The sequence below is a fragment of the Gymnoscopelus braueri genome (genome assembly GCF_963280865.1).
Source record: "Gymnoscopelus braueri genome assembly, chromosome: 15".
NCBI classification, from domain to species: Eukaryota; Metazoa; Chordata; class Actinopteri; order Myctophiformes; family Myctophidae; genus Gymnoscopelus; species Gymnoscopelus braueri.
In genome coordinates, this window is record NC_137620.1 from 37,360,777 (window position 1) to 37,380,776 (window position 20,000).

At 40.7% G+C, this 20,000-nt stretch overlaps 2 protein-coding genes across 6 annotated transcripts in view; one reads left to right on the top strand and one right to left on the bottom strand.

Annotated features, from left to right (window-relative positions):
- tec (tec protein tyrosine kinase) overlaps positions 1-2,792 on the bottom strand; it is a 24,670-nt gene extending 21,878 nt beyond the window's left edge. For 2 of the 4 annotated variants that reach the window (XR_013934654.1, XM_080452151.1), the window contains exon 1: positions 2,607-2,775. The gene's annotated coding sequence lies outside the window, so the exon portion shown is untranslated. Of the gene's footprint in view, positions 1-2,606 lie in introns of all 4 variants that reach the window. The other 2 variants (XM_080452152.1, XM_080452153.1) reach the window with 2 other exon arrangements.
- Positions 2,793-2,922: 130 nt separating this feature from the next.
- Positions 2,923-20,000, top strand: part of txk (TXK tyrosine kinase) — a 19,394-nt gene continuing 2,316 nt past the window's right edge. The window contains exons 1-14 of one of the 2 annotated variants that reach the window (XM_080452155.1): positions 2,923-2,971; positions 7,099-7,238; positions 10,066-10,111; positions 10,956-11,037; positions 11,708-11,836; positions 12,421-12,485; positions 13,144-13,203; positions 13,563-13,617; positions 14,422-14,501; positions 15,912-16,036; positions 16,595-16,669; positions 17,362-17,533; positions 18,484-18,700; positions 19,536-19,600. In XM_080452155.1, coding sequence (XP_080308281.1) covers positions 7,226-7,238; positions 10,066-10,111; positions 10,956-11,037; positions 11,708-11,836; positions 12,421-12,485; positions 13,144-13,203; positions 13,563-13,617; positions 14,422-14,501; positions 15,912-16,036; positions 16,595-16,669; positions 17,362-17,533; positions 18,484-18,700; positions 19,536-19,600 — 1,184 coding nt within the window. In that variant the 5' untranslated portion in view covers positions 2,923-2,971; positions 7,099-7,225. Of the gene's footprint in view, positions 2,972-5,944; positions 6,575-7,098; positions 7,239-10,065; positions 10,112-10,955; positions 11,038-11,707; positions 11,837-12,420; positions 12,486-13,143; positions 13,204-13,562; positions 13,618-14,421; positions 14,502-15,911; positions 16,037-16,594; positions 16,670-17,361; positions 17,534-18,483; positions 18,701-19,535; positions 19,601-20,000 lie in introns of those variants that run through there. The other variant, XM_080452154.1, reaches the window with a different exon arrangement.

Genomic DNA, 20,000 nt, shown 5'->3' on the forward strand with positions numbered 1-20,000 from the left:
CAGATATGGGAAGTAAAAGCCAGTTAGGCTGTCTTGTTCTTCTATTTGTTTTGGGTTTATTTAACAGTGAGGTTAAGTACCTACTTCCTTTGAATGAGAAGTTGTAGATTAAACGATTAAACAGACCGGAGGATTTTGTCCTGCCTCGGGGCAGACTGGAGATAAAGTCGCCCGTACATTCAGATAATAATGGTTGAGACTTTTTTGACAACACGAGTATCAATCATGCAGCCGATGTGTCCCGATTTTTAACCACTTTCAAACTGGAGTCTCTATTTTGTCATAATAGGTGACCATTTTCTAACGTTTTCAAACAAAATAAAATTATTATTATTCTTTTTTTTATGGGGCTTATAAGTACTTAAATAAAATCAAGTTAATTTTATGTATATTTTATATTTTCTTATTTTCTTATAAGTTAAATGTACTGAAACCACTAATAGAAACTTTAATCAAATCAAAGAAATGTCAAAGCATTGGTAATAAACGGTCGGGCTCAAATTTGTAGTGCAGTTTTGAGAGTTTCTGTGAGGGGGACTTTCACTGTCCCTTTAAGGGGGCTACATGCTACCATCGACTGTGATCCACCGACCAACCTGTTGAAGAGGTGTCTTATCAATAAGGAACTTTTGGCGGATAAGTGATAGGAAGAAAGTTCTGACGTCGGATGGATTCAAATGGAGTATGCAGGGGGCTATGACTCCTCGGCTATCCTATGCAGGGCCTGTGTACTCCCCTGTTTGTCTTTTCCCTCAGGTTCCTGACACCAGGCTAAAAACCCACTATGATGCACAGCTTTACGTCAAGGTAACATCTAGCACCATTCAGATGAACTCCTGGATGACATGTGTGAGTTCCACAAAGAGGAAGTGAACTAACAATTAAAGCTAGAAAATGGAAGGATGTGGCATTGTGGTGTCACCTTGTGACTCATATATATATATATATGGTAAATAAATACATCTACTGATGCACAAACTTGGACACATCATCAGTGTTGTTTCCTAGAATCACTGGGTGTTTCGGGTCTCGCAACAGACACCTTCCTCCAGGCGACCCGACCGAGGCTGATCAGACCCCGGTCTGTGTCCAAGTGGCATGCTACAGCCCCTACTGTCTCTTGAGGGGAGTAAGAGACAGTGCTAATGAGGGGGTTAGGGTTTAGGGTGGCAGGTGAGAGATGTTAACAGCAAGTTTTGGCGACACTAAGAGGCTCTAGGCACTGTGGGTTGACTCCGGGCCTGGCTCCTCCTTCGTCTGACCAGAAGTGGGCATTCTTCTGTGCGTTGCGTCGTCATCATTGCTGCTAGGCAAAAACATCTCATTCTACCTTGATGGATTTTTTAAACCCTCCTTGCAGGTTTTACTGCAGTCTGTAGCTTTTGGGTTCTTCCTCTATATATATATATATATATATATATATATATATATATATATATATATATATATTCTTTATTACTTAGACCATTATTCTATTCAATTCCTTTTTTTTTTACATTTTGGACAAAATAGCCAATTTTACATCGAGGTGGCCATAGACCAATTATTTGTTTACCAACTTTGAGACTGGATGCACAGGTGATTGTTTCATGCAATCAATTCTCAACCTGTTGTTTCGGGGTGCGCGCACCCCAACCCCCTCTTGTGTGTTGGCTAGTGAGGCGCGTCCTAGCGAGACCTGACTTGAATGGGTTTCATTTGGAGCCAGTATGACGTTTGGAGCCAGTGTGACGTCGTCTCTGTTAAGGGGTCTTAATGCCCACCTATCCTGTATCCACTGTGTTACCGTCATAATAACTTGTGGTTTTTTTACATTATTTGATATACGTCACTGGCTGGACAACGCCAAAAAATAAAACGCCATGACTCATGAGGACAACACGCACGCACCGTGACGCGCACGCACATCTTCTCCAACAACAAACTGTATTTGTAAGTAAGTCTACACGCACCATGGCTACAATAGAAAACAGACTTTACTGCACGCACTTCTTGGAGTTCAACTTTTCACCAGTGGTGGAAAGTAACTAAGTACAAAGTACTGTACTTAAGTACAATTTTGAGGTATTTGTACTTTACTTGAGTATTTCCAATTTCCAATACTTTTACTTCTACTCCACTACATCTCAGAGGAAAATATTGTACTTTTACTCCACTACATTTACTTGAAAACTTTAGTTACTAGTTACTTTTCAGATATAAACTATGATATAATAAAACATACATTAACCACTTTAGCCCTATTTTATACCTAGGCTATTTGAAAATAGCCGATCTACAAGCTCACAACGCGTCGCATCGCGACGCGTTGTGAGCTTGTAGATCTGCTATTTTCAAATATTTTGTACTTTTACTTTTGGTACTTTAAGTACATTTTGATGCCAATACTTTTGTACTTTTACTCAAGTAATTTTTTTATTCTGGACTTTTACTTGTAACAGAGTATTTTTATATTGCAGTATTGGTACTTTTACTTAAGTAAAGAATTTGAGTACTTTTTCCACCACTGCTTTTCACATCATGATAGGCCTATTAATACCCTCCTAAGAGTGCATGCACCCAAGTGCATTAAGAATTTGAGTCCTTCTTCCACCACTGTTGCTTACCTTCTGCCATTTGTTGTCCCCAGAGAGACACGCAGCGTGATCATGTCGTCTGGAATGTGGGAACAGACTCAGGAAACAGTAGAATAGACTGACTGACTGACTGACTGACAGACAGTCAGAATAATAGACTGAGTGAATAAAGTGATCAGACAGAATGGTGCCAACAGAATAGAAGGAAGTCTATAGAGACCGCAGCAGCACAGCGGGGGGTTTGTCTAGAGAGAGAAGAGAAGAGAAGAGAAGAGAGGCCACCCAAAACACCGACCATAAGGAAGTGATGACTGAATCGTGCGTGTGTGCTACTGTGCTAAGAGGTTATAAGTCCAGCTCATGAGGAAGTGTTGGATTTTGCAGTGGTGGAAAAAGTAATCACATTTCTTACTTGAGTAAAAGTATCAATTCTGCAATGTAGAAATACTCTGTTGCAAGTAAAAGTCCGTAATTCAAAATTTACTTGACTAAAAGTACAAAAGTATTGGTATCAAAGTACCAAAGGTAGAAAGTAGGCTAGTTTTCAAATGTATGAAATGTATAAAAAAATCTTTTGAAAATACCAGAAGCTCGTGAGGTATTGTGAGCTTGTAGATCTGCTATTTTCAAATGGCCGAAATGTATGAGGGCTGAAGTAGTTAATGTATGTTTTGTAATAATAATCAAAATCTACAAAGTAACTAGCAACTCATGTTTTCAAATAATTGTTATGGAGTAAAAGTACAATATTTGGTTCTGAGATGTAGTGGAGTAGAAGTAAAAGTATTCAAAATTCGGAAATACTCCAGTAAAGTAAAAAATACCTCAAAATTGTACTTAAGTACAGTACTCGAGTAAATGTACTTCATTACTTTACACCTTTTGGATTTGTGTGTCAATCAGTCAGACAGACAGACAGACAGACAGACAGACAGACAGACAACCAGAGCTCAGCCAACTGTGGTCCTAATAAATATATTATTTATGTATTGAAAGTCTGTCTTTATCTATTTCAAAATCTGAATATTATTTGTATTGCCAGGCGAGGCATGTATAGGCTGTTGCATAAAGTGAAGTAAATTGTCCCTGAATAACAGTAGCCTATTAAACATCAAATTATTAAATACAATTATAAAATATTCATAAAGATAAGCATAAACATAAACATAGAAGATAACAAGGACTAAGAGAATCACTACTAATGCTATATTCTAATGTCATGTTTGTTTTCATGTTACAGCTGGTAGCGGCCCCTAGAGGGCGTGTTGCTCCAAATAAAAGTGGTGTGAACTGACTGTACATGGGAAGATAGATAGATAGATATTAGATAGATAGATAGATATGATATATTGCACATGTCGAAAGTTTACAGAAGAGAGTAGCATGTACATTGAATAAATACATGTATTAGGCTACAGTACATGTTGTATTGAGTAGACATCAAAACAGTGGTAACAGCCCATACATGCACATACACATTGAAATCCTCAGTAGTAATTGATCCACTTGTACTCTGAGCTGAGGATTTGACTGTTAACAGAATGTATTTTGTATGCTTCTGACTGTTCCCCATTCTCTCTCACTCTCTCTCTCTCTCTCTCTCTCTCTCTCTGTGTGTGTGTGTGTGTGTGTGTGTGTGTGTGTGTGTGTGTGTGTGTGTGTGTGTGTGTGTGTGTGTGTGTGTGCGTGTGCGTGTGCGTGCGTGCGTGCGTGCGTGCGTGCGTGCGTGTGTGTGCGCATGCAAGTGTATTTCACAGAGAAGAGGGTTGTAATCCCCAGTAACTACATCACATCCTGTGTTGTGTTCAAACCAGAGTTAAAAGTTCAAACCTGCATAAAACAATGTCCTGTTTTTCACTAACACAGTGTAGTAATACATTGCGTAGTAGTAATACATTACACATTAGTTTTTTTGCTGATACTTAATTCACCAGGAGTTTATTTGAATAGTTGTTATTTATGTTTAGTTTTTTGTTTAGTTTTTTTCATGATAAATGGGTTATTTCTTGAAAGATGATTATGCTACACACATCTTTTATAAACTCTAGATTTAGTTTAGTCAGGGCTCTATACTAGGCCCCCCTCCTGTTTTCGCTATAGAATAAATATCTTCTGCGAAAATAGCTAACCTTCAAGCTCTCAGCATGTCACATCACAACCCGTTGTGAGCTTGTAGATCTTTTCTACTAAACAAAATAATGACTCAAAGTATACCCCATAGCCTTTGCTAACAGAGTAACAATCTCCTTGAACAATGTGTGACTTTTTAATTCCAATCTCACCTTGAATATAATTTAAACTTTTTTGTTTGTTTGTTTTATGTAAGAGTGCTTGCTCTGCCTTACAATCTTCTATTGCTGTTCTTCTGATGGACAACCACCCTAGTGGTGAGATAGAGACACCTCTTGGCCATTTTCAATATTACACACTTTAAGTATAAAGTTAGTGATCCATGCAAAATAATTAAACATAATTGGCATATAGCTGTGTTCACCCCAAATTCAGTGTTAAAAGCAGAGTAACTGGTGTTAATACCAGATACACTGGTATTACATTCTGTTCTGATAAACTGGTATGAAATTCAGTTGAACTGGTATTCTTACCAGAAATTAAACATACATCTATCTCACAATTCAAGCTGTCTGTGGCTGGATTGCGGCAACAATTATTATATTAATCTAGGGCTAAGGATAATCAAAGTTGAATAAATCTAGGATAGAACAACTAAATCTAGTTTTTAGCTGTGTAGCAGCACTTTAATTGAAAAAGTTGGGTAATTCTTAGATAATATATGAATAATTTGTCACATATGTGTATTGTTCAACAAAACAAACATTTTCAGGAAGAGCAAACAAAGTAACAGTTTGACAGTAATAACAAAGTAATGTCATGACACTATAGCAATTTGATCTAATGTTTTTGAAGATGAACACTTCTGACTGACTGGTGTAATTTGGGCGGTCTGATGAAGGGCATGTAACCCAAAACATCACTCAGCACTTTAAGGGTGCAATACATATTTTTCTTCAAATGGAGCAGCAGTGTGCGAGCATTTGTTCTTTTTCTTTGGGATTATTCTTTGCTCAGCACCTGCCCGATTCAGGGTTTGGATGTGCTCGTCTTTCTTCCATTCTCTCCCTAACCCTAAGGGTGCGGTCACACCCAACTTTAATTCTGCCTATGCGGGCGGATTCTGCAATGCTTTTCAATGGGAACGGAGCGTTTTTTTGCGGAAATACTCAAATGGCAACAAACCGCTCCGTTCCCATTGAAAAGCATTGGCAGAATCAGCCCGCATAGGTAGAATCAAAGTTCGGTTTGACCGCACCTGTCAATTTAAAGTGAAAGTTGAAGTTTTGGAGCAAAAGGATTTAATTTAAACCATCGTTAGGGCAGTCACACTGAACTGGAATTTTACCTATGAGGGCGGATTCTGCCAATGTTTTTCAATGGGAACGGAGCAATTTGTTGCCATTCGCGGATTTAGTCAAAAAAAAAAAACTCCATTCCCATTGAAAAGCATTGGCATAATCCACCCTCATAGGTAGAATTAAACTTTGGTGTGACCGCGCCCTTAGACTAAAAACTGAAGTACTGAAGTTTACAGAGGTATACTTTTAATATTGCTTAGTTTTAGCCAGGTTTTAAGAGTTCCTTTCTTCTCTATTCTCTCTTTCCCTACTCTTAACTCTTCCTGTAACTGCAATATTGAGAGCTCGCACAATAAATAATTTCACCCATGCTTTTACACCTGTATTCGTGTGATGTGACATTACAGTTGATTCTAATTATGAAGAGATGTTGGTGCAGGCAGGGTTTGCACCCTTTCAGTTGGTTAATTGGTGAGAGAGAGAGAGAGTGAGAGTGAGAGAGAGAGGAAGGTTTTGGTTCTGTAGATTTAAACTCGACTGCATGGAGGTGGATTCGGAGGTGAGGATTAAGCTGGACGTTATCCTGGAAGCGTGGCTGTGGAGCACATTCAGCCACAAAGCACCTTGGTCAGTCTTTTGTGCCAGTAGCCATCAGGATCCACAGCCAAAACCTGACTCCCATATTATGATAACTTCAACCTTAAACCCTACTGTATACTTCATTGACCGGAGTCCCCCATGGATCTATGCTAGGTATATCGACCCCTGAGGCCCTGAGGGGTGTTAACACTACTGTAGTGTTCATAATTGTTGACAGATTGTACATACAGTAGTGTTAATAAGTGTTAACAGACTGTATACAGTAGGGGCACGTGTTTTCCTCTTGTTTACTGAGTCACTGAGGCGGATGTGGTTTATTCACGTCATAACTTCCTTTCATCTCTCTCTCTCTCTCTGTTTCTCTCTCTTTCTCTCTCTGTGTCTGTCTCTCTCTCATTCTATACTTCCTTCACCCACTCTTCTTGCTCTTCTCGCCTCTGTCACCTGCATTAAACTCCTCCTCCTATCTTTCGTCTCTGTTTCTGTCTCTGTCGTTTCATTTTCAACCTCCTTCACCCACTCTTCTCGCTCTCCTCTCCTCTGACCTGTAGAAACTCTCGCTCGCCCTCTCTCTGGAATGGTTGGAACCGTAGAGGAGGAGAGGATGTGAGGAGAAAGAGAGAGGAAGGGAGGAAGACCTGAAGGAGAAGACCAGAAAAGACGAGAGGAGAGACAGCCATGATTCATTCAGGTAAAATCAAACACACACACACACACACACACACACACACACACACACACACACACACACACACACACACACACACACACACACACACACACACACACACACACACACACACACACACACACGTTTATTTGTATACACACATTAGATTTGAATACAATTACAAAGAAGTTAATATAAAACAGAAGTCAAATGAGCAGCATAATGGCCTCACTTTGATGCAAACACGATGCTGTCACTGTGTGCGTGCATGTGTACATGTAACATAGTCCCTAGCTTTTGTGTATGCTTGCGTTTGTAAGAAAGTGTGTCAGAAAGGGACACACACACACACACTATAGTTTTCACAAAGTTTGTCTGGCATCACATGCTCCAAAAACGAATAAAAAACCCATCTAACATAAAATAACAACGGACATACATATCTATGTTAATATCTGTTTTCATGTTTTCTGTAAAGAACCTGTACAGTCTGTGTGTTGGGGGGGGGGGGGGGGGTGGTAGTAGTGTCACCTTCTTGTGCTCCTCTGTTGGGTGAGCATTGTTAAGCATAATCATTGCATACGACACCAGAATAGGCGAAATGTGTTCAGTTCGGCTGGCTACAGACCACAATATGACGTCGTTCAGAGGATTTCAGGTGTTCGGTGCCTCCGAGATGTTGTGACTATCCGAACTGGTTCAGCTACTTTGATTGGTCAAATGTCGGTCAGACGTTCCGCATTGTTTCTGTATTCATTCAGCCCAGCTTCAAGTTCATCCTGCTAGCAGTGAAGCGAGTGAAAAGCAGCGATAGTTTGGAAAAGACACAAGCCAACTACTAGTGTTGAACAAACCCGCAATTGCTAGAAAGGGGAAAATCTCCATACAGTATCTCCGTCACAAATTCCCCACAGTGCGGTGCAATATTCAGCCAGTGCCCAGGGGACCAGTGGTTCTCAAAGTGAGGTCTGGGGACTCCCAGCGGTCCTTCAGTGGGTTCCAGGGGGGACCCCAGCAGAATAGGGAACAGCTTAACTATTTAAACTCTATTTTATACTTTGACTATTCGCAGGAAACAAAGTCTTATGCACACCTGATCGGCTCAGTGACGGGTGCGTAGGCAGGGATCAACGTAGAGAATAAAGAAAAATGACCCGCACACCGTCTGCACTCCTGTAGGGCCCTCTGTCGACGGTCCCTCCCGTAGTGTCGTAGCTGGGCCCCACTCCTATATAGGGCTCATTGAAAAACACGAGTTATAGGTATATTTCCTTGAATAGAGCCATTTAACAAATAACGGCACAGTTCGAACTCCTTCTAGAAGCTAGAGAATACAATATTGTTTATGTTGATACATCAGAATCAGAATCAGAATCAGTTTTTATTGTCACTTCCACAATACACACTAGGCATACAGGGGAGCAAAAATACCGTTCTCCACAACTCATGGTGCTTTCACCTTTAAAAACAATAGACACATTAAAAAGAGGCGAGGCCGTTAAAAACATTTAAAAGTAGAGAGAGCAGACAACATTGGTATAAGACAATAAGTGCTTCGTATAATACATGTTGATTATACAAAGTGATTCAGGCAGACAATGGTTTTATGTTGCCTCAAATATGTTCTGAATAAATGTGCTGTTTATTTCAATTCATACATGTTGAGTACAGTATGTGTGTTTCACACACATGCTGAAATCTCTGTAGGCAGTGTGAAAATGAAAAAAAGAAAAGAAAAATATTATAACAGGAATCTGTGGATATGTAGATAGATAGATTGATATAATTCTTTATTATAGTGTCCTGCACCACAAGATGCCCAGCCTGCACGGGCTTACAAGACACTCACAAAATGTACATACACCAAGATACACCATAAACAGAATACATAAACATATTGATTGTCCAGGCTGTGAGTTGTGGATACATCGTTCTCAAACGCAACTGCCATGCCTTCTCTATGAATTTTCCAAAAACAAAATATAAATGTTGAATACTGCATTTATGATTGATTGATTTTTTTTACCTTATTACCTTATTATGTGGGTGGCGTACACACATCTCTAGCTTGACCCGATGAAGAGCCTTGGATCAAAACATTGTCATTAAATTACATTGGAGCAGATGAGTGTGCAGGTTTATTCCTTTTCTTTTTCTTCAAAAAAATTACAAACAAAAAAAAGCTAGAATTGGAAAAACATTTGAGTTACCTGAAAATAAAAATAAAGATTAGGCTTTACAAAAAAAAAAAACTAACTGAAACTGTTTTGTGTATTTACAAGACTAACTAAAACAAACTAAGATCATAGAGGAAATTAGGTTTCGTTTTTGTCAAAAGATCTTCCAAAATAGCTGATAACGTGTCACAATGCAACACGTTGTCAGCTTGTAGATCTGCTGTTTTTGCTATTTGTCTGACCTTGTTGGATCTTGCCCCTGACTATGAAAAAAGTTAACTAATAAAAACTAAACTAAAACTAAGCCTTTTCAAAAAACTAAACAAAAAAAACTAGCGAAACTAATCAAAACTAAAGAGTCAAATAAAAAGTCAAAATGAAATTCAAAGGAATAAAAAATGCAAAACTATAATAGCCTTGCTGGTTGGTGGGCTTTTTGTGTTTCCTGACCTTCTTCTTCATAGAAGCAAAAAACAAGAGAATCAAGAAAGAAAGGATAGGGGGGGGACCCCCAGAAGAGAAGATTTGTGTTAAAAAATGCAAAATTATTCATCAATTTTCAAACCCTATCAAAAAATGTCTTAGATGTTAAAAAAAAGCAGATGTACAAGCTTGCAGCAAAAAAGAAAAAAGAGCTGATCTGGCTGACTTCTCATTTGTCTTTCATTCAGATCATTCCACCCATGCTGTTTTCTGCTGCTGTGCATTCCAAAGCAGGTACGCGCATGCACACACACATGCGCACGCACGCACGCACGCACGCACGCACGCACGCACGCACGCACGCACGCACGCACGTACGCACACACACACACACACACACACACACACACAGATGTGGTTATTAATTGATCTACCATTGATTGATTAATGTCATTTTTGATTGATGTAGTTATTGATTTATGTAGCTATTGATTTGTATAGTTACTAATAAAGAAAAACATCACATGGATGCACCTGGGACGTATCATCAGTGTTGTAGCCTGGGGTCATCGGGTGTTTCGGGTCTCGCAACATACAACATACACCCTCGAACCCAGCCGGGGTTGATCAAGCCTCGACTTACGTCCCAGTAGCTACCCACGGTCAGTCCTTTTAGGGAGAGACAGGCCCACTCAGTCCGCTTCTCCGGAACTACTCTGCCGGGACTGGAGAGAGGAGAGGCTCTGGCACGTGGAGGGACTAGGCTCTGTGGGTGGCCTCCTAGCTCCTCCTTCGTTTTACCAAGTCCAGGACCTGAGCGTTGCACCAGACTCCCCCATTCCAAACATTTCCTTCTGGCGTGATGGTTTCTTGGGCCGTGGTGGTACTGCAGTAACTGCAGGCTCCACTTGCGACTTGCTTGAATGGCCCTCCTAAACTGATAAGCCTACTGATATTGATTAAACAATAATTGACTGATTCATTTAGTATTGATGCATGCAGATATTGATTGATGTGGTTATTGACTGATGGGTTATTGACTGATGTGTTATTGATTGATGTAGATATTGATCGGCATAGTTAATCAATAATGTAGTTACCGATTCATATATTTATTGATTGGTGGATGTGTTTCCAGGGAGATCAATACTCGTGTGAACGTGGAGAGAAACTCCTCTCTGTGCTTCCGCAGCAGGAGACGTCCTGGACATGCCCACAGGGTACTACACACTGTGTGTGTGTGTGTGTGTGTGTGTGTGTGTGTGTGTGTGTGTGTGTGTGTGTGTGGGTGTGGGTGTGGGTGTGGGTGTGTGTGTGTGTGTGTGTGTGGGAGAGATTTCTATTTCTATTGAACTCCACACACACACACACACCCCTTCTCTCTCTCAATTCAATTCAATTCAATTGAAAGGGGATTTATTGGCATGAGAAAACATATGTTTACATTGCGAAAGCAAAAGTGGAACAATACAATTGTATAATGCAATCAAAACAATCTCTCTCTCTCTCTCTCTCTCTCTCTCTCTCTCTCTCTCTCTCTCTCTCTCTCTCTCTCTCTCTCTCTCTCTCTCTCTCTCTCTCTCTCTCCCTCACTTTCTCTCATTTCATTTGGCCACAACGTGTCGCCACACTGTATAGCGTTTTTGAGCTTGTAGAATAAATTAGGGTGTAGAGGGGGGAAAAGTACTTGGCTAGTAAGTACAGTCAGACCCCTGGGAGACGCCGGTCAACTAAGTATAAAGGGTGTGTCTTAAAGTGTGTGTGTGTGTGTGTGTGTGTGTGTGTGTGTGTGTGTGTGTGTGTGTGTGTGTGTCTGTGTGTGTCTGTGTGCATGTGCGTGTGTGTGTGTGTGTGTGTGTGTGTGTGTGTGTGCGTGTGTGTGCGTATCAGACAAACAGGTCAAGGAAGATGCTCCCCCCTACCCCTCCAGAGGATTACGATGATGGTGAAGGGTTGCTAAGGGTGGTGGCTATGTACGACTTCATAGCCAAAGAGAATACAGACCTGACACTGAAACAGGTACACAGACACACACAAACACAAACGCACCCACCCACACACATGCATGCCAAAGTTTTCCATTGACTTGCATTATACTTTTAAAGTTAGATATTTCCAAAACTATAAGTCAAAATTACAACCACGCTCATGTGCACACAGTATGCTGTACATTTTAAAGTTTGAATGGGGTTTCTACAGTAGGTGAAAACATGTAGGACTAGTTACTGTAAGTGACTAGGAGTTTTGAGGAGAATAATAATAGTATAATAATATATATAATCGTGAGGAGAACATTGGTTTGCATTGTGTGCCAGCACACAACTAAGGAAAAATACAAAACTGTAATAACATATACGCACGCACACATACAAACACACATTTAGTTTTTATTTCTATTTTATTGATGTTATGCTAATGTCTGTTTATATTGTATCGCTTTGCTTTGTTTTAACCTGTACAGCAGCACTTTGTTTGACCTGCTCATGTTAAATGTGCTCTATAAATACATTTTGAGTTGAGTTGACATGACACTTACAGGGTGCAGCTTTCACCCAGTAACTGTAATACAGTAGATCCAATATATAAATGTGTATGGTCCACAGGGTGAAGAGTACCTCATTCTACATAAACAAGACCAGCTGTGGTGGAGAGCTCAGGACTTACATGGGTAGGCTGATCTAAGATCTGTTTTATTATGTCAGTGGGATATGTCAGAAAAATGGCCCTCAGGGTGACCCGAGGGGCCAAGCGGTTCGGACGCATGGGCTCTAATGCCTATGTACTGAATGAGGCATGTTACCTGTTTGAATATTTTGATGCGAAATATTTGCCAATGCATTTTTGAATTGTATATTCATCACGCTCCCAGTGTGTGTGGACCTTTAGTCTAAATGGTCTAACATCTGTCCATCACCTGGCTTAGAGAGTCAACTTTACAAACTGTACAAACTAAAAGGTTCATAACACAGAAATATGTGTAGTTTATTGATGAATTAATGTGTTAAGTGGTGCACTGTAAAATCCTGAGGGATCATTGAAAGGTGGTTGAAGTGATATTTTTTGGTTAAAACTAAAAGTGTATTGTTAAGATTGTAAAGCTCTATATTCTGATAGTAATCATTGCGATAGTTTGTTTGTTCAGTAACGGGAATCTCCCAGTCACAGCAAATACATTTTCAGGTGGGAAACCATTTCATCCAATCGGCTTCAGAAAGTTCTCTCTCCTGGTTGGATGAAATTGTTATCCCTGATCTGAAAATGGGGACGGAATATAGAGGCTTACATTAACAGTGATTTTACTGTTTGGTGTAACTGTCTCCTCCCAGGAATAGAGGTTTCATTCCCAGTAACTATGTGACAGAGAAGAACAAGATAGAAGCTAATCGGTGAGTAGAACCACGTGTTCACTGGCTGTTCAAAATGTCAAAATACAAGACTTCTGGTGTAAATATCACTGGATAGATAAAATATTGTTTATACAATGATTGCTAATACATTTTTGTGATGCACAGAAATTTTAAGTCAAGAAAAAAGAACTGGATTTGTCTTACATACGTACATTATTACATATACATTACATACGTCATTTGATTTAGGTTTAGATTTTGTTCATCATTTCATGTATTTTGCCAAACAAGATTATATCAGACTGCAATACATACTGTATCTGAGGTTGACATAATGTTTATTGAATAATATCTTTACTGAACTATGTTTATTAAAGTAGCTGATTTCATCTCTTCAGGTGGTATTGCAAGAACATCACCAGAACAGAGGCAGAGCAGCTACTAAGACGAGAGGTACCGTGTCTGTCTGTCTGTCTGTCTGTCTGTCTGTCTGTCTGTCTGTCTGTCTGTCTTTCTTTCTGTCTAGTACAGTGACAGTGGTGGAAAAAGTACTCAAATTCTTTACTTAAGTAAAAGTACCAATACTGCAATATAAAAATACTCTGTTACAAGTAAAAATCCAAAATAAAAAATTTACTTGAGTAAAAGTACAAAAGTATTGGCATCAAAATGTACTTAAAGTACTTAAAGTAAAAGTACTAAATATTTGAAAATAGCCGATCTACAAGCTCACAACGCGTCGCGATGCGACGCGTTGTGAGCTTGTAGATCTGCTATTTTCAAATAGCCTATGTATAAAATAGGGCTAAAGTGGTTAATGTATGTTTCATTATATCATAGTTTATATCTGAAAAGTAACTAGTAACTAAAGTTTTCAAATAATTGTAGTGGAGTAAAAGTACAATATTTGCCTCTGAGATTCAGTGGAGTAGAAGTAAAAGTATTGGAAATTGGAAATACTCAAGTAAAGTATAAATACCAAAAAATTGTACTTAAGTACAGTACTTGAGTAAATGTACTTAGTTACTTTCCACCACTGAGTACAGATGTTCACACTGGTTTTGATGTAAGGTTAAATGCACAGTGGATCTCCATTCATTTGAGTTATTGGCCTGTCAGTGTTGAGTAGCTATGTGCCTAGTCGTTACAGCGTGACTGTGAAGTCCTGAGAATAAAGACACAGGTTGTGTATTAATGAGTATCAGGTTGTGAATTAGTGGCGGGTGTTGTGTAACAGGTTGTCTATTTGCGTTCCAGGATAAAGAGGGGGGTTTCATCGTGAGAGATTCCAGCCAGCATGGAGTCTACACCGTCTCCGTTTACGCAAAAACTCTGGGGTGAGAGAACAACTTGAACTATCCTGAAGGTTGCCGGTTTCATTCCTCTGGAAGTGGAGAATTAACACACTATTCCGAACAACCATAATTGTTGTGAAGTTGGCGTTCAGCCATAATAATGATAATATTAATAAACAGCTATATTTATAAAGCATTTATCAAAACAAAGTTCTTTACATAAAACAGTTTTTTCCCCACACTATCCATGAGAGGATTGTCATGAACTGTCGTGTTTTAAAGTCATAAAAATGATAATATGATAAGGACACGGTGCACAGTGAAAGATAGAGAGATTATAGATGTGATACCTTCAAAAAATCAGTAAAAATGTATTTGCACACTTTACAGGCAGCTGTAGCTTGGTGGCTGGAGAGGCCGTCTGGTACTCAGAAGGTCTCCCGGTCTTCCTACTCATCATGACCATCTGAGCAGCCATCAGCTGGGGGGTGGAGATGAAACTGAATTTTCCGGCAAGATTAATAAAGGTCTATTCAAATTGACCGGATTTAACCAGTTAAAGGTAGGGTAAGTGATTTGCGTTGGTTAAAATAATTGTTAAATAGCTCTATATTCTGATAGTACTCATTGCTATAGAGTGTTTGTTCAGTATTAGGAGTCTCCTTGTCTCTCCACCTCTTTATTAAACAGAAAATGCATTTTCGTTTCAGTTTCAGTTTCATTTCCAATTTTATCCAACCAGGACAGAGAACTCAATCAGGATACAGATTAAACAAGTGAAATTGGAAGTGATGACACTAAGAAATGAGCATGCAAAATTTGAACTGGAACACTATACAAATTAAGCTTAAAAATGGGTACTTTCTCCTGATTGGCTGAGATTTTGACACCTACCGAATTTTTTTTTCTTCTGTTTATTAAAGAGCTGGAGAGACAGGGAGACATCTGTTACTGAAAAAACACTCTATAGCAATGATTACTATCAGAATATAGTATTTTAACCTTTTAACAAAATACTTTTTGTTTTAACCAAAAAATATCACTTACCCTACCTTTAAGCCCTATTTCAAAAAGAGCTAAAATAGCATTATGTACAAGCTCAGAGCATGTCACAAAATGTTGACACTTTTAGAATGTTTTAGCCTATAATGGCATGGCTGCCAAAGGTTAACGCTCAACAGTGTTCAATAAAGATCTATTCTATATCTATGAATTACATCAGAAAAATTGTTATTTTTAGACATCATTTAAGACTTTCTACCCAGAAGGCAAGAGCTTAACTCAACCAGTTGCCTCTATACTTACGTTCTTTTTCCCTGCACTAAATTGCCAAAAATAACCGATTAACAAGCTCACAACGCGTCTCGACGATATGCTATTTTTGGTGAATGTTCCCCCCAGGATACGGATGCTGGGGAGATTCGAGTGATTGTGTGCATGTGTGTATTACAGCATTACAGGAGGGATCAGACACTACCAGATCAAGCAGAGTGACTGCGATCAGTTCTACCTGGCTGAGAAACACATCTACAAGTCCATACCTGAACTCATACACTACCACACACACAATGCTGCAGGTACACACATAAACACACATGTGCACACACGCATGCGCACACACACACACACACACACACACACACACACACACACACACACACACACACACACACACACACACACACACACACACACACACACACACACACACACACACACACACACACACACACACACACACACACACACACACACACACACACACACACACGCACACACACACACACACACACACACACACACACACACAAACAAACACACAAATGGGTTAGGGTTATATTTATGCCTGATTTACTTAGTTGCGCGAGCTTGATCTATAAGATCTATAAGCACAACGCGTTGCAGCACAACGCTATTTTTCGGCTTTTTGTTGATGCCCTCACAAGCATAGTAATACAAACCTGTGTGTGTGTGTGTGTGTGTGTGTGTGTGTGTGTGTGTGTGTGTGTGTGTGTGTGTGTGTGTGTGTGTGTGTGTGTGTGTGTGTGTGTGTGTGTGTGTGTGTGTGTGTGTGTGTGTGTGTGTGTGTGTGTGTGTGTGTGTGTGTGTGTGTGTGTGTGTGTGTGTGTGTACAGGTCTAGTCACCAGGTTAAGATATCCAGTAGGATCCACGGGAAGGTGTGTTCCTGCTACTGCAGGGTTCAGCTCAGGTAACACACACACACACACACACACACACACACACACACACACACACACACACACACACACACACATTCATTTCTCTCCATCCCTCTCACTCTCTCCATCCCTCTTTGGTTGCATACCTGAATTCCAGCAGCGATATTCCACTTGTGTGTTCTGAAAAAGCTGCGAGGTCTATGGAGAGGAATGACTGCCAAAGTGTCAAAGTTGAAATGCAACATTGACACTGCCGCTGTGTTGCGCGATAGAGCGTCAGCCAACCAGAAGCGCGCTGTGCTCTGAAGTAGGCGCGGACTAGCCGTACACACTCGACCAGTGGTGAAACCCTATACATTTCGGCCATTTGAAAATAGCCGTTCTACAAGCGTGATGCGTCGCATCACGACGACGCATTGTGAGCTTGTAGATCTGCTATTTCTACATGGCCTATTTCTTACCTGCAATGTATAAATCCTTTACAAACAAGCTGCCTGAGACGAGTATGGAATGTCTGTCACACCCATTTTTGTTACATTTTGTGAACACCTGCACTATGGACATTTTGCTCTCAGTTGCTGGTGTGAATTCAGTATAATAGTATCCCATCTGTCCGAGCCATTATGGATATTATGAACACATTATCTTTCCCCCTCTCTCTCTCTCTCTCTCTCTCTCTCTCTCTCTCTCTCTCTCTCTCTCTCTCTCTCTCTCTCTATAGAAAAGTGGGAGATCAATCCCAGTGAGTTGACGTTCATGAAGGAGCTGGGCAGCGGTCAGTTTGGTCTGGTGCGTCTGGGGAAGTGGAGAGCTCAGCACAAAGTGGCCATCAAGGTCATCAGAGAGGGAGCCATGCTGGAAGAGGACTTCATAGAAGAAGCCAAAGTCATGATGTAAGGAGAGGAGAGGAGAGGAGAGGAGAGGAGAGGAGAGGAGAGGAGAGGAGAGGAGAGGAGAGGAGAGGAGAGGAGAGGAGAGGAGAGGAGAGGAGAGGAGAGGAGAGGAGAGGAGAATAGTGCATTACAGTAATCAAGTCTACTGTAAATAAAAGCATGAAACAGCTGTACTGAATATACTGTGACAGCAAGCGTCTAACTTTACAATAAGTTGATAAAAGTCATTATTGGAGATATTAGATATGCCTTCTAGAAATGAAGAAAGAAAATCAAAACGTTTTTTGCATGCTCACTCCTGGGAACCACTACAATAATCTGTGTTATCATTTAGCTGTAAAGAAAAGACATTGTTCATCCAATCTTTGATTATCGGCAATGCACTGGATGAGGACTTTCACTAGACTGACTGGCAGAAAGATATAACATATAACTAACTGTATGTCATCAGCATGAAATGTACTGCTGAAGGGGTGGAAGGCGAGGGGCTGACAGGAAAAGAGAACAGGGGGCTTGTTTTCAGCACAAAGACATGAATCTAGGTCATTTAACATTAACATTGTACACCTGCGTGTGTTGGTGTGTGTGTTTCCTGTGTGTGCCTGTCTCACGCTTCTTGTAACCACACTTTCCATTCTTCACAAAGGGGTCGTTAACCATGCCACCCACACACACACGCAACCATGCACGCACACACACACACACACACATACCTGTAAATGCACACTATACTTTCATTTGATGGAATGGAAATGGTATTTCCTGACAAAGACCTCCTATCCATCACTATCGTGTGTGTGTGTGTGTGTGTGTGTGTGTGTGTGTGTGTGTGTGTGTGTGTGTGTGTGTGTGTGTGTGTGTGTGTGTGTGTGTGTGTGTGTGTGTGTGTGTGTGTGTGTGTGTGTGTGTGTGTGTGTGTGTGTGTGTGTGTGTGTGTGTTCTGTCTCCAGGAAGTTGTGTCACCCTAAGCTGGTCCAGTTGTACGGTGTGTGTTTGCATTCGAGGCCGTTGCTCATCGTGTGTGAGTTCCTGGAGAACGGCTGTCTGCTCAACTTCCTGAGGAAGAAGGGCCGGGCTCAGAAGGGGGCGTGGCTTACCTCCATGTGTCAGGACGTGTGTGAGGGAATGGAGTACTTGGAAACACATCAGTTCATTCACAGAGACCTGGTGAGAGAGTACTGTATATCACTGTTTCCCAAACAGATCAAATGCAGACATAAAATTTCACTTTTGGGTCTTGTGCTAAAAAGTTTGGGAACCACTGCTGTATACTACCGGTTCTCAACATGGGGCCAAAGGACCCCCAGGGGTTGCAAGGGTCTCCAGCTAAATGATTGACAGTTCGGAACCAAATGGACCCTTACAAGTTTGTAACTCAGAGTGTACAAATGGAACCATTTAATGCCATTTGTACACTCTTGTGTGTCCAAAGTAGTTGAAGATAGTGCGTACCATACTATCGTTGGCCACAAGATTTCTAGCTAAAGAGCGTGTTGACCCACACCCCCAGCGCTGTGGGCGCTGGGGGTGTGTTCTCTCCTCCGCGTCATCAGTGCCCATACCCTAGGTGGGGTTGGCGAAAGGGCCTTTCTGTGTGGAGTTTGCATGTTCTCCCCGTGTCTCCTAGGGTAGGTACCCTCACAAAAACATGCAGTAATCCTGGTCACTATACTGCCTCCCCCTGGCCAGCCGGGGCGCCTGATGGAGGGGAAGGGAACTGGTTGGAATAACGTGTTCCTTCCACGCGCTACGTCCAACCAGGGAAACTCTCCCCTGTCAGGTGACAAGAAGGTCAGTTGGCTCTCATGCATTGAAGGAGGCATGAGCTCGGCCCTGGCCTCCCTAGGTTGGCAGAGGGAAGGTAGTGCCCAGGATTACATAGACAATTGGCACTGGGTGTAAAAAATAGGGTTACAAAATCGTGGGATAAAAATTTAGAAGTAAAAAAAAAGAGCGTGTTGTTCCCAAAATATGAATCTCTCTCTCTCTCATACATATCCAGGCAGCCAGGAACTGTCTGGTCAATGACAACAATGTGGTCAAAGTCTGTGACTTTGGAATGACCAGGTATGAACACACGGACACACACACACACACACACACACACACACACACACACACACACACACACACACACACACACACACACACACACACACACACACACACACACACACACACACGTTTTTTGTTTTTATCCTGTTGATGGTTGTGTACATATCAGTATGTTGTTGCATAATTGTCAAAGATGTCAATTCAATTGTGTTCTGAAGGTTAGGTGTATGGTTCTCAATTGCTGCTGTGTGTCAGCGGTTCCCAAACACTGACATGCATTTTTATGGGTCACGATAAAATTATTGTTTTAAAAACTTTTCAAAAAGTGTCAAAAAAAGAAAAGATCAAACACTTTTCAAAAGAATTTCTGAAGAAATGTATAACCAAAGAATATATATATATATCGATCAGA